This window comes from Manis javanica, chromosome 7, assembly GCF_040802235.1.
Source record: "Manis javanica isolate MJ-LG chromosome 7, MJ_LKY, whole genome shotgun sequence".
Classification (NCBI taxonomy): domain Eukaryota; kingdom Metazoa; phylum Chordata; class Mammalia; order Pholidota; family Manidae; genus Manis; species Manis javanica.
The window spans coordinates 13,924,750-13,939,511 of NC_133162.1; the positions used below are offsets into that span (position 1 = coordinate 13,924,750).

Consider the following 14,762-nt stretch of genomic DNA (forward strand, 5'->3'; position numbering starts at 1 on the left):
ACAAGTAAATCACCGTGTGACCTTGGACAAGTCACTTAGCCTCTCAGCAATCCAGTGTTTTCCTTCACAAAACAAGAGGATGGTACTGAGTCAGTGGTTTTAATTATAACTGTTGAGCAATGGAACCTTGACTTCACTCAGTTCCCAGGTAGATGCCCAGTGGAGATGTGTGCCAGTTGCAAGGAAATAGGGATCTTAAAGCCTTCCCGGCTCAGCCCCCTTGCATCTGCCCTGGAGGCGGTTTTAAGGTTGCGGGATGCCTCACACCATTTCTCTAGGGGGCCGTCTGCAAGAGTTCCTGCCCTAGCACCTTAGCTCCCAGGCGGTGAGTGGCTTACTCAGGAGAAGGCAGCCCACGAGCCCAGTAGCTCCCTCTGTTTGGTATGCCCAGCAGCAGAAAATGGCCTGGTAACTGTTTGTTGACTGGAGCACCGAATAAATGAATGAACAAGCAGTTTCAGGAAGTTCCTAATACATGGGGATTTTTATTGCAACATTTTTACCTTGAAGGCATCTCCCCAAAATTAGCATTCAGAAATATGAACGAGCTCAAACTAGAAAAGGCTTCGAAGCTTTGTCTTTAGTAACCTATTCGTGTACTGGCCCTACTAGCCACTAGCCACATGGCTATTGAGCCTTTGAAATGGGACAGGCCCGAATTGAGACATATTATGGCAAATGCACCAAATTTCGAGGACTTAATGTGAAGAAAAAGAATATAAAGTACTTCATTAATAACTTCTTATATTGATTACCTGTTGAAATGGGAATAGGTTAAATAAAATATTCTTAATGTTATCTTCATCTGTTATCTCTTTACTCACATGGTTACTAGAAAATTTTAAATTATATATGGGGCTCACAGCTGTGCCTCATACATCTGTGAGTGGCACTGCCCTGGACAATTGATTAAGGAATTGTCAGTAGTTACTCTTCCGTATTATGTCTGAGTGACTTTGTGTATATATGGGTGTGTTTTATCTTTCTCCAGGCACAGAAGCTGAAATCAAATGTGTCGGGCAGCACACACCTCTGTCTTTCTGATGTAAGTTATCTTTCTTCCTAGGTTTCTTTCTCCCTGTATTTCTGGAGACAGAGCCTTTGGGCTCCTGGGGCAGGAGATGATGTGAAGGGCTCAAAGACAGGAAGGGTTCAGGTCCAGAAACGATGCAAGGCACCCTCCATGCTCCCCTGCCCTTTGAGCAAAGTGCAGTCTTTGGATCTCAGTGCACGAAGTTAGAATTAAGTGTGGACCAGGGATTCTCATGTCAGAAGTGGACCAGCACACACATCACTGCTCCAGTGCCATGAGACTGTGATCACAGTCAAGTAACATCACCCAGCACAGAGAAGATGCTTACCAGATGCCCTCTGGGTACAGTCCCTTTGACCTCCACAGCAACCTGGAGGTAGCTAGGGCAGGCCACCTCACTCTCCCCAATTTACAGGGGAGGGACTGCATGATTGGGTCACATGCCAATCATAGCTCACTGTGGCCGGATGCGGCATGATGGGATTAAGCAGGTGCTGGGGTTGGGGTGGAGGCATCAGTCCTGGGGAAGTGCTGACTGGGCATCCAGAAGCCTGGTTTCTGGTTCAGGCTGTCCCATAGGTGAGCTGGACAGGCCCCGTCACCTATAAAATCTCAGCTGAACTGGCTGACGGAGGAAGAGCCCGCTGGCTGCTATGCTGGAATCATAATGCATCTCTGCATGAGCCAGTACCTGCCTGGGCTGGTTTTCTGAGATGATTCTTCCTGCCTTCATTCTGTGATGAGAGACAGCAGCCATTCCTCCTCAGTCGGTGGTACCCGGAGGGAGAGGCCTTCCATGTCCCACAGCTATAGGGGGTCCCAGGAGTGGGAGTGAAGAACGGCTGGGATACTGGGGCCCAAAGCTCAAATCCCTGAGTGAATTTTAATAATCCACAGTGGAGGAGCAAGAAGTAACTGTTGGCAGTCTATCAGAAGTGTCTAGTTCTCCCCCAGATTTATGGTCCCGGCCCATAAAACTACACATCTCAGTGGTCAAATCTTGTGCCAGCTTTAGTGAGTCGTACAGCTAGTTGGAGATAGGGGATGGGAGAGAGAAAAGGTATGTTTAAAATATACTGTTATAGCACGAATGCACGCGGTGGGTGATAATGAAAATATTCTTTCTTACAGCGTGATTATGAAAAGGATGGTCTCTCTGGTGCTTCTAGCCACATAACCACAAAATCAATGGCTGCTCCTCCAAGCTGTGGTCTGAGCCCACTGCTGGTCCTGGCGGTAACCACCCTGTCCACCTTATTATCTGTATCTTTGGCAGAAACATTGTAGCTGCATTTAAAAACAATATGGACATGTAAAAAGACAAAAACCAAGTTATCTGTTTCCTGTCCTCTTATATATCTGAAATTCCACTTTTAGGAGCTCAGTTGAGACACTGCTAAAACAGTTTCATCCAACTGGAACTTTCTTTTCTTTTCTTTTCTTTTTTTAAGAAAGCTTCTTGTGATCCTTAGGGCTTCTATTGGCTACCTGATGCAGTGCTACATTCCAAGCTCAAAGGCTTTGGGGCCTGCTGTGTTGTGAAGGGACCCCTGGTAAATTCTGGCTGTAAAGCAAACGAGGGCCATGTTTTTCATGATGATGATGACGATTTTAACAATTGAACTCTGGCCTTTACCAGCTAGAGAAGGACTCAGTGTTTCTAAAGAATCTTCCATATCTCATGTAAGAGTTTTGGTTTCTGATGACCTAACAGCAGCCTAACCTGGATACCAGACTTCTTTTTTGTCATAATGCAAAGATTCCCATCAAGAGAATCGTGATGTACTTCACGCAAACACACCTGTACCGATGTTCACCTTTCTATATGTACTAGCATCTCCCACGCTAATGCTTATGTACTATAAATGGTTCTTCGCTCTCCTACAAAACAACAAACACCCATCACATCCAAATGTAGTGTCTGTCTTCTTGTCAGAACTGAGAGTAAGAGTGGGGTGTGAAACTTCACAAAACCTTCAACAGCACTTTCCTAAGCCTTACCTGAGTAAGAAGCCCTTAAACTAACGAGAGTCAAATTCAGCCGAAGTGTCACTCTAATACTCTTTCCATGTATGAGGTTATATGTAGAAAAAAATTTTACTACTAAATGGTTTCCACTATTGGCTTTCTATATTTTGGAAGTAATGGTACTGTCTTCATTTTTTACTGATGATTTAATACAAAATACTTGGAGCTTGTTTTCCTCTTAGAAGTAGTGTTGGCTCCAATATTAACTTCACAAACACAGCTCTTCAAAAGCAGGCTCTGAGGAGCTCCGTGCTTTAGCAGAAAGCGCTGCAGCACGTTACTGGGACAGGCAGGAGGAAGCGGAGCAGCCAAGCGTTGTCTTTTCTCATTTCAGTGCCACTGTGCATACCTGCAAGGACACCACAGCCCCTCGTTAATGTTCTGCAATGTCTAATGGCACACGTGCCAGGGGACGCAGTCAGTACCTTGGTTTTCATGTTACCTGACAAAGGCCGCTTTGAGGGGGAAGGGGCACAGGGATGTGCTTCCCTCTCTCCAAAGCAGACCTGTGCCAGGGTACACAGTCCCATCTCTAAGGGGTGTCTTTACTCCCAATTTGGATGGCTTGGCAGCTGTTTGGCCCGTTTGGTCATCACGAAGCTGCTTGCATCTTGTTCTCTGTCCTCGGTGACAGACTGGGACTGACTATGCAGAAAGAAAGGAGGTTGGGGATTGGGAGAGTCAGCAGTGGGGTCTGGGGAGGGGAGCTGGTGGGCACAGGTACACGGAACAGAACAGGACTCTGGATATAAGGCATCTGGCTTGTTCACCACGCTCAAGTTCCACAGTTTTTTCCTTAAAGAAATAGACTCTGAAGTGCACTTTTGAAGTCTGAGTGAAATGGCATGACTCAGAATCTGCCGTGATCAAGTGCTAGTAGACATGTGTCTGCAGAGCTGAATAGAGGATAAGGGATTCCATCTTACAGGGTGCTGGGAGCATTGGTTTCTCCCCACATTAGTGGATGGGCTGGAGGAGGGAGCCCATGGTGCACGTACTGATCCCTTTTGCACGCTGAGGTTTGCCTTGTAAGGGTTAATCAAAGTCCTGGAATGGGGAATCTATTAAATCCAAGATAAAGGCATAGTCTTTTAGCTCTGTTGCTGTTTGAAGTACCTTTATATCCGAATGTGAATAAATATAAATGTATAATACCAATTACCAAGTTTTTTCACTTCAGAATGTTTTCAAGGGAAATTTGTCAAACAAATTTGATGAGTGAAAGGCTTCATAAAGACTCTTTGCATCAACACATTAAATGTGTGGAGATATTCGGAATTCCAGTCATCTATGAGAGCATATCTCTTAAAGAGCATATTTTATTTTAATTAAGGTATCTCTGTGTATCTACATTGGACTAATTGCATATGGGTCCAATTCTACGTGATCTACTCCAGAAAGCTATTGATCACTTCTGCAGTAAACAGCGACTCTAATTAGCTGCAGATGACCGAAGAGGAAATGGGACTTATCAAAGCTGACGGGTCGCCGTCCATGAACAACGTGGGGCTGTGCAACCCACAGATTAAATGTCAGAAAGCTTCATCTATCACCAACAAAGATGTCATTTTTCTTCAGAGATAGGAGCCTATTAGAGTTACCAAATCCTAAATTTGGAAATAAATTGCTGATTCAATAAGCAGGGTGAAGGATGTTCAGTGACAACACATGAGAGAGAGTCTTACACAATCCTGCCAGGCAAGGGTCTCTGCCATGCAGGGTGATCTCAGTGTAACACAGCGCCGGCCCTGAAACAATATCTTTTGCCCCACGACTGGAACAGCCCGGGCACAGGGAAGGCAGAGGGGCCTGGAACAGGACTTACTTCTTCTACCTGTCTGACTTCCTCCTGCAGGCTTAGAGCAGAATGACTCACCACTTGCTGTCCATCAATCCCTGCATTAAATGGACCAACAAATACAGGGGCCATTGTAGTTGATATTGATAAAACAAGAATAATAACTTATATCCACACAGATCATGACCCCTTGTTAAGTCTAGCCATGCCCTACTTATCTGAGAAAAAAAAAAGAGGCATTATTGCCAAACTGATTAGAAGCACATTCATTCCACTTTTGATGTTGAATATCTTTGACCAATATATGTTTGAGGATCTTTTTAATAGAGCACATGAAGGCAGAAGGGCACAATAAAGAGAGAGAATTCAGAATGTCACCTGAACAGTTATTTTTCCATATCTAATTTTTTTCAAGCCTCTAGTAGAAAAAGTATAAGTTGAGGATTACATAGTTTATTTTTCATTAAGCCTAGCAAACTGTATCTGAAGTGTGGAGTGTGGTTTCCATTTTTTAAAAAAAGAATTTTTTTTTAATAATGCTTGATCCTGTAGGGAAAAAAATGTCTTAGAAGCTGTGTCTTCGAGTTCATCAAATCTAGGACAAGGCCTTCCAGAGCTCCTGTGGCCTTTGATTTGGTCTATATTAAGATGGCTCCTATCATGCATGCACTCTGAGAACGGGTCATCTCCAGCTGCATCCCATTTCCCACCTGCCTCTTTGTACGTTAAATCAGACACTCCCAAACACTCCATCTGCTGAACTAGGAGAACGGGAGAGCCAGAAACATCTTTGGGTCAGTGAAAAGTGCTTCAGAAAAGAGATATCAGAGCAGTGGGAGTTGATATAATTAGCAAATTCTTTTCTTAGAATACAGCAAACATATATTTCTATTACTATTTACAAGATAGTGGCCTTGCAGGAGCCGTCTTTTGGAAAATATATTTTCATTCCTGTAGTCAGACATGCACGACTCATTTGAGTCAATAAACGGGGGGCCAGAAAATGGCTGCTTCAATGAATTCACATTTTCTAAGTCTCTTTCAGCACTGTCCTTGATCTCCCGGATTCACACCCCTGGGATCTTTGTTGCTTCTACTCTTTGGTAAAGCAAATGAGACCATATGAGACTCATCTTTTCAAGAAGACCAAAAAGCAGTGTCCACAGACGGGAGGGAATTACCAATAGCCCGGGCAGAGGGATGGCAGAGGGGCCTGTCTGCCCTGAACTCGGGAGCTGGGAGAGAGGAAGCAGAATCAAGACGGAACAGGAGGCCACGTGCCGTAGGTGCATGACTCGTCGTCTGCTCCTGGTCCTCGCTGATCCAAACAGGAACCTTGTCCTGCCGGAACAGCCAGAGTTCCTTCAATTAGACAGCAGGGGCTTTGTGGAGAGAAAGCCAGAGCTAAAATCTGGTGCACGGAGGAAGGAATTTCTTTTCAGAAATTATAAAACATCTGGGAATTTAGTTGGAAACCCTTAGAAGCTACATTTTTCTCTTATATAGAGAGGTCTCTATAACCTAAACATGTCATGTAAAGAGCTGACACCTCCTGACTCAGACACCACGTTTCTTCTCACGTGACCATTTGTTTTAAGTCTATTTTTCATGAGGACTAAATCTCTGAAACTCATTCTCAGTGCAGAGGCCTTAAACCTGTGGGTCTTGCCGCCGCCTGCGCCGCCGGCATCTCACCGCACAAGGAGAGTTGTCCTAAGGTATCGGCAGGTTCCGTTCTCATTCGCATTGATTATTGATGCCTCCAGCTCCCACCCTTGCTACGTATCACCTACATGTTTAACCAGGGTCCCCCTCCCATCAATTTTTCATCCTCATCACTCTAAATTTAGTCCTACCCAAATTAATTCCTGTTCCATCAATTGCCCATTTTACACACACCCTGGGGTTTCTGAAGACAGAGAAGCCGCTTTCAGGAGCAGGTGATTTGAAAATGATGCTAACTCAACCCTCCCTCTTCTGAGCTCCCTCGTCTTAGCTTTGGGACCATCCTGTCTTCTGCATCCTCTCCTGGCATCCCTTTGCTGCTCGGGGGGCTCGCTAATGAGCTTCTCTCTCCCGAGGGCAACACGGGGTTGTTAAGCTGTCTGCGCCACCTGCACTTCTGAGTGTTCTGAGACCCAGCCCAGAGGGGTGGGGAAGGCACACAAACCCTGCTTCAATAAACTGCCTGCAGAGAACTGCAGCCTGCTAACAGTCATCGGGGCCCCAGCCTCCTAGGGTCTGCAGGCTCATTTGACCAGCACAGCTGCGACTTCGGCTGTCTGCCTCTGGCAGGTGCCAATATCAGCATCTTGTCCCACTGCCATGGGGAGTTTATTTTTGCTCAAGGGCAGCTGCCAAGCCCAATACCAGCATCAATAGAAGGTTTTCTCTGATTTTCTTCTCTTCATCCCATGCTGGGCTTTCTTGCCAATCCCCATTTTCCTTCTGTAGAAAGCGCCAGAGACCATCAGCCCCTTGTTTCATTTTAACATCTTTTCCTGCTCACCCACACTTGCCTAATAGAAGGCATGACCCAGAGCAGATATTTAAACAATGCTGGGTAAATGAAACCTCCCGGGCACTGAAGGTCTTCATTCTTTAATACGGTAGCCAGAACTGGTCTGCCCGTATTGTCTTACCTGCATGAGCTGTTATACTTCGACCCTGAAGATGTCCTCCTGAGGTTATTGAGGGTGACCTTGGAGGAAGGGTTGAAAGGAAGCATTAGAACAAAGCAGCTTTAAATCTGCTCACTGTTTCCTGCTGAGAAAGTAAAAACTATCATTTGACCCCAGGAGGAGCTGAGCATGAGCAGCCAGTCCCAGAAAGAACAGGACTCAAAATGGTGCAGACTCATTTCATGGGAAATTAGCTAGTGAGTCTGCTGACATTTTAATCCACCTCAGGTGCAGGATGCTGGCAAGAAAGATGGACCATTCCTCCAGTCCAGACCAACCCCAGAGATGGCAACCCCTGTGCCAGCATCTTGAGAAGCCAACTTAGGTGCTTATCAATTTAGCACATTTATTGAATATCTACTCTCCAATTGAATGAGCCATCATGTGGATGAAGCTTCCCAAGGCATAATTTGAGAACATAGGGTCCTCTGGCAGCAGCTTAGGGGAACACCCTTCTTTTCCAGATTGACAGAATCCTTCTCTTTGACATCCTTTGGAGAATATGAATTCTCTTTATAAGTAGTCTGTGAAGCTGTTTTCCAGACCATCTCTAAGAGGTAAGCCCCAGTCCATATGCATGTAACAACTCACTGGGCTCAACCATGTGGAGAAGGCAGACACACCCAGCCTAAGTCAGAGCCCAAAAGGGGGGTCGCCCTCTGAACCTCAAAGGGCTGTGAGCATGGCCAGGTGGGCATGCCAGTGAAGCTGTCCCAGCCATCAGGTACCAGCCATTGGTACAGATGGGGATAGGAGACACCAACGCTACTTTAGCCAAAGAAAACAAACAGCAGTGCTCATTCAAAATAGCAAAACTGAACGTACACAAAGACCCCAGTGCCTGTCAAATATAACGTAGGTCATCAGACTACAGTATAATGAAGAATTGGAAAATGCAATGGATGCCCTGGTACAGGAAACACAGGGCTACTACAAGTAGGTAAGGGTCTGGCCCTGGGCCTGGGCAGGAGATCTGTCCCAGGTACAGGTGAAAGCACCTCAGGCTTCATTGATGAGGCTGCCCCACTTTGTGTCGCAATGGCTGCAGGGCCGTGAGATCCAGCATCATCTTGCTGGCATGCAAAGTGTGCGTGATCTAGAATTTGTTTTTTGCTTTTTTTTTTTTTTAGCTTTAGCTGAAGGCATTCCTGAAATGTGGGGAAAAAAGAGAATGGAATCCATAGATCCCGGTCAGAGATTGCCCTGCGTTATCTGGCTGTGGTCTTAGAGTAAGCAGACATTTCTGAGGTGCTTTTCTGGATTCAGAAATAGCTGATTGTCCTCAGAGAATTGAAGAAATGGTTTCAGAAACCTGAAATCCAGGGCCTCATAGTTCTCCTCATTATCTGTCTTTTCTCTCTTTCCCCCCTAAGGGCTGGTGGGGGGAACACTGCTCACCACAGAATTTGCTTTAAAGAGTTTTCTCATCTCCTGTGCATTATGCCTTGATATTGAAATTATTTTCTCCTGTTTAATCCACCTCCTGCTGAGAAGCTGTGTGAGATTTAGGATGTAGGATTCTTTTTGTTGTACTCTTTCGGATGGTGTTACATTTTTATTCTTAACCCGAGGGTATGTCTCAGTTTATGTGCATGCAGGCTAACAATACAGGTGGAATAGAGTAAGGATTCTGGGGTTTAGGAGAGTTTGAGAATTCTGTCGCGGGAGAGGGGTTCCGTGAGCAGCCTGGTCAGAGCTGGGATGAGGGGTGGAGTGAGCCTCCCTGAAGCCTCCAGATTTTTCTTGTCTCGGTTTTATGCTGTGTATTTCTGAGTTTCCCACTTGTAGAGGGTAATACATGTACCTCATCATCTTGTGGACCTGCTTTCCTGAGGAACCTGTGCGTTCTCCTGGGGTCACTCCCACGCGGCTTCCTGACACAGCTGTTTGCAACGCACTGAACTGCCGACACCGGCCAAAGACCGTCTACGTGTAGAAGTACAAGTTTTACTCTTTGGACTTTGGGAGTGGTTTTGTGATGTTTGAATTTTCTGTTGATATATCGCTCAAGCACTACAGAATGTACATACGTAGTCCCTTTGGCCATCCTCCACCCCAGAATATCCTAATAAACATTGTTTTCTTTTTTAAAAAAAACAAAAAAGTGAGATTATTGAGGTTTCTTTTTCTTTTATCTTAGTTCATTGCAACATGATCTTGAAATCTACAAGCACATAGAGATCCCCAATGTCAAGATATTGGGGTTTTTGATGACAGAGGAAGTTAGATTCCCAAGGACTGAGTGTGGCAGATATGGATGCTTTTAGATAATCTTTGTTGTGGGTGTGGGAGGGGATGGTGTCCCTTCCTGTGTATTGTGGGATGTTTACTGGTACCCTGACCTTTACCTGCTAAATGCCAGTAGCGATTCCCCTGCCCAAGACATTGTAAACTCCGGGTGGTGGGTGGAGGGCCAGCAGGATAACCCTGATTGAGAGCCACTGATGTAGACCCAATACAGCTCATACAGGTGTGCCAGAATAAACCAGGGTCTGTGTAGGGCCACACCTGGTACTTATTTTATGTCTTCAACATGCAGTTTGATAATTAGAGGAAAGGATGGGCAGATTCTGTAGTTACTATCATACATGTATTTATTCATTTGTATAAACTTACAAATAGTATTTTGATGAAAAGTTAAGACAGAGTGGGTCATATTCCTGGTTCCCAGCAGCCAGCTCAGTGCCTGGTGAGGAAGGGTCACTCTGCTTTGCACGAGGCTGGCTTTATCCCTGGGCATTAGCATCATGGCCGTGGTTGCTCAGAATATGACTCCCCCCGACTCGTCTGAGGAAGTGAGGATCTCTGGCACCTTATCACCACCAGGGCTTTTTAAAGCAAAATATTAAAACATAAAACACAGTAATGAATTTCATCACTGTTGTCTGCTTCAGTCTGCAACTTGCAGTCCTAAACAAGAAGTCCTTGCCTGGACAGAAGCCTGTGTGTTTCACTTGAGATTCTGCAGAACAGTTTTATTCTTTGTGATTCTTCATTCAGCTGGGTTTTCCTACTTCCTTGTTTCCCAGGCCTACTCTCAAATGACCAAGTTTAGAATGAATTCCAGCAGACTCCCCAGTTTGGATAGAACGTCTGTGATCATTTGGATCTGGGCCTGGCGTTTTATAGGTATAACAAAACCGCAGATCCCACCCTCTCGCCTGGCTCTGGGCTTCTTAGGGCAACCTGGACAGAAATCCCCAAGTTAAGTGGTTCACAGAGAAATGAGCCTCCTCATGTCAACACCAGCAGGTGGCCCCTGGGGAAAGGCAGGATTCAGAGATGCCCCAAATCATCTCATAGAAATGGGGAAGGGGGGCAGGCACTCTGGGGATGTGGAGTTTCCTTCTGCAGCCTGTTAGTATTCTAATCATCTTCCGAATCTAACCAAATCCCCAGGATGCAGGTGATAGAAATTTTAGGAGCTGGAACAAGAAATGACTAATAAAATCCTGAGAGAAATGCCAAGAAAGTGAATAAAAGCTGTGACAGAAACAAGATACAAGGCTGCTTGTGTTTAGTGATATAAATAAAGCATAAACAAAAACACAGTGATGTGGAAGATACGAGCCGGAGTATCCATAAAAGTCACATAAACTGGCAGTGCTCGCTGCACTGATGGGTTTTATCCTTCCAAGGATTTCTCCCATCTGGGCTGGTAGACAAAGAATTCACCATGTTTAAAAGATAAGGTAAGTGTTTGGCCTGAGAATACCTTGAGTGGGCATAAAATTGGGAAACTCTTTTTTTTTCGAACACTGTGACAATATACATCAGAATTTAAAATCTACACCTTTGAGACAACAATCCCACTGCAAGGACCTTACCCTGTGTTCTTACACAACATGCCAAGAGCCATGCAAATGAGCCATCGTGAGAGCAAAATCCTTGAGACAATCTGAATGCCCATCAACAGCGAACTGGTTAGAGAACTCGTGGTGCATCTAGATGACGGAACAGTATGCAACCCTTTAGAATCAATGTACATCTACTGAAACTGGAAGTAGTCTCTGGTATACTAAGTGGAAAGCAAGGTCCAGGACAATGAGAAATATGGTCTTGTGTACATATAAGAAACATAAATGAGAGAGAGAGAGGTGATGCTAGTTTGATAGATGTTGGTAGATAATGAATGGATAAATAGAAGGTAAGATGGATGGATGGATGGATGGATGGATGAATGGATAGATGGATGGATGGATACTACCCAGTTACACAGTTTCTATCACACCTGGTACTTATTTTTACCAGTGTTTCAAAGAATAAAATCCAGGAAAGGTGAGCTGTGCAGCTGCTGGATCCCAACTCAGGTTTTGGCCCCTGTTCTTTGGAGGAGAGAGGCAGATGCAGCCCTGGCTCTGAGCAGCCCCAGGGCTCCTATTTCCTACTGCATCCAGCAATGCCCCACAGAGCCCCAAGCAGTGTCTGCCCTGCACAACCTCATTTAAGATGAATCGCTGCAGTTTGGGGAAGAGGCACCTTATGGGCCCAGAGCATACCTGTCATTGGAGGGTTTTTAAATAATCCCTCCCCCTAGGGTTGCCAACACAGGTGAGTCATCTCTGCAAGGGCTCACACAGCCCAGGGGGAGGCTGGGTCAGCTCTCTTGATGACAAGAGTGCCGAGGACTAACCCGATCCTGTGGGCAGTGCCCTCAGAAGGCTCGTGATAATAATGGTCACTGCTTACCGGGTGCTCACCACTGCCCCCAACACCAGATGGTGGGGCTCCATGCACATGAACTCCCTCAGACCTCACAGTAACTCTAAGATAGTATTAATCTAATTTTGCAACTGAGGAAACTTAAGTCTCAGAGAAGGCAAGTGACTAAAGCAAAGTCCATAGTCAAGGGAGGCAGAGCAGGACTCGATTGAGTTTTCCGATGCCCATTTAACATCCTCTCTACCCTCAACCCTTGTGGGGGTGAGCAGGAAAGCTCACAGGCCCCCCCACATCCCCACTTCATTTCCCTCCACCCACACTTCAGGCCATGTTAAGGGAGCAGCCCAAGATGACATATTTTGGCATGAGCTTGTCTTCAAAAGATAATTAGATTACCTCCCTCACCTTAAGGAAAAGAACAGCAGATTAAAAAAGAAGTATGACAAGCCATCTGAGTGCCAGAACTGCTCCCCAGGGAGTCACGCTTCCGTTTTGGTCCCCCGTTCTAAACATGAAACCAATTAAAGTAGTTGCAACGTACACAGTTAACACCAAGTGACAAAAGCCTGCCTAAGTGTTTTTAAAGATCTAATTTATCCACAGACTGTGCCCAGGAAAACATAGCCGGCCTGTTATATTGTACAGCTTTGAAAGGCCCTGGCCCAGCTCCGACTTAAGGGGTGCCAAGTCGCCCTCCTGAGGCCCCCAGTCCTCACTCCCAGGGCCTCTCCTGTGCTCAGACTGATGACAACAGACAGTGGAGCTCCTTCCTTGGGGACATGAGGGGATGGGGGGGAGCAATAAGACCCCTGGCAGGTTGGCAGGCTCAGGAAAATCATTTATTTCCACTACCTGTCTCATCCTAAATGCTGACTCTCCCATTTCTGCCGACACCCCGATAATGGGGAGGAAGCAAGAGTCTGGCTTAGGCAGCCCTCACCTCAGGCTGTTCTCAAACCATTGAAAGCAGTTGCCTTCATTTTATGCCACGAGTGGGGCATCTATTTTTGCAGTGAGCCGACCAAGATCAGTGATGGAAAGTGAGTTTTATTCCCTGATTTGCAAGGATTTCATTGTAGCTTCAGGAAAGGAGCTTCAGAAAATATTACCCAAATAGAGAAGAAAATGCACAACAGGCAGTAAGAAAAATTCCCTTCCTGCGATACATTGCGTGTTGAAGTTTACTTTCCCTTTGCAGTCAATCGAAAATGAATCCCTGACACCGTCTGTCATCCCTGAGTAGCCAGTATCAGAACAGGAAAGTGACCAAAGTCTGATACAAAGCTCGTTTGTTTTCCTTCTACCATCCCTGAAGGATCCATGGGGTGTTCAGATAATAGCTCCTTAATTGGAAGTCTTTTCAGTTGGCAGAGCACCTTCATACATGTGCCCTTGTGTTCCCACGGTGGAGGGCAGGGGTCAAGCTGATCAACCCCATTTTATGGATGGAGAAAGAGAGGCCTGGAAAGAGCTTCATCCGGTCAGAGGCAGAGAAGCCCCTGCGGCCCAGCAGCCCTTCCTCCAGCAGCGCCGCCCCCAGGAGGTGACCCTTTCCCTTCGCTTCTTGTCTTCCTTCCTGGCATTTTCCCACTCACTCAAGAATTGCAATCTAGTCTATCAGTTTTTGCCGATCACATCTATGGACCCCATTTTTCAATTTCACTGAGTTTTCCCAGGCAATGTTTACAGGGTATTAAGTGTTCTTTGAATGACCCCTTCTGTAATTTAGGGGACAGCCAGCCTCAGATCCTCAGTGCCAGGTGACAGGGTGACCTTGCTCCGTGCTGTTTACTTGTTCATAAGCCTCAGCCATGGCAGGCCAGCCAGTGAGGCAGAGGCGGGGGATGGTGGCTCCTTCACTGGACTCTAAAGTGCCTCAAGGTTGCAAACCAAGGTGTGAGGGCAGGGCTGCCGAGGGAGGTGCCCGCACTGCCCAGTGACCTCTGGGTGCTGGGTGAGCTGGCCTCAGCCTGCCCCACAGGGAGCCCTTATATTCATCTTCACCTCCCCAACAGAACTCACACAGAGCCCGCCAAGTCCCGCTCACCCCTGCAGCATCTGGAACCTCTGGATCTACCCACAGCCCCCACCTTGAGTCCCTGTCTGTTTTGGTCCCTGCTTGCCCCTTGCCCTCTCACATTTCCTGGAGAAAACCCATTCCCCCTGGGCCCTTCATTCACTGGGTGCTTACTCTTCTAAGGAATACTGACCATCACTTTGGATCGCCCCTGGGAGACGGGTGCTGCTCCCCCAATTTTGCCAATAAACTCAGAGGTAAGTAACTCGGCAAAGTCACACAGATCAGACAGGACCCCAGGATTCAAGCCCAGGCAGTCCGACTCCAGAATCAGGGTGGCAACCTCTGTGTTATCCTGCAACCACCTGGTTCCAGAAGAGGCTTCCAGCAAATCACATCATTTTTCAAAGCCACCGAGGAATTAGATGTTTAAGAGAAACTGTGGTTTTCAACTGGTAATCCTCTTGTAATGTGAACAACCAATGTATGTGTCTGGATTTTTTTTCTTAGTTTGGGATTTACTGACAGTGAAACAGAACTTGG

General features: G+C 46.2%; 1 protein-coding gene across 9 annotated transcripts in view; it reads left to right on the forward strand.

Annotated features, from left to right (window-relative positions):
• The window catches only part of GFRA1 (GDNF family receptor alpha 1), a 209,035-nt gene extending 199,407 nt beyond the window's left edge, over positions 1-9,628 (forward strand). For 5 of the 9 annotated variants that reach the window (XM_073240343.1, XM_073240346.1, XM_073240342.1 and 2 more), the window contains 3 exons: positions 992-1,045; positions 2,165-2,269; positions 7,769-9,628. In XM_073240343.1, the coding sequence (XP_073096444.1) occupies positions 992-1,045; positions 2,165-2,269; positions 7,769-7,852 (243 nt within the window). In that variant the 3' untranslated portion in view covers positions 7,853-9,628. Of the gene's footprint in view, positions 1-991; positions 1,046-2,164; positions 4,220-7,768 lie in introns of those variants that run through there. The other 4 variants (XR_012132999.1, XM_073240347.1, XM_073240350.1 and 1 more) reach the window with 4 other exon arrangements.
• Positions 9,629-14,762: the final 5,134 nt, after the last annotated feature.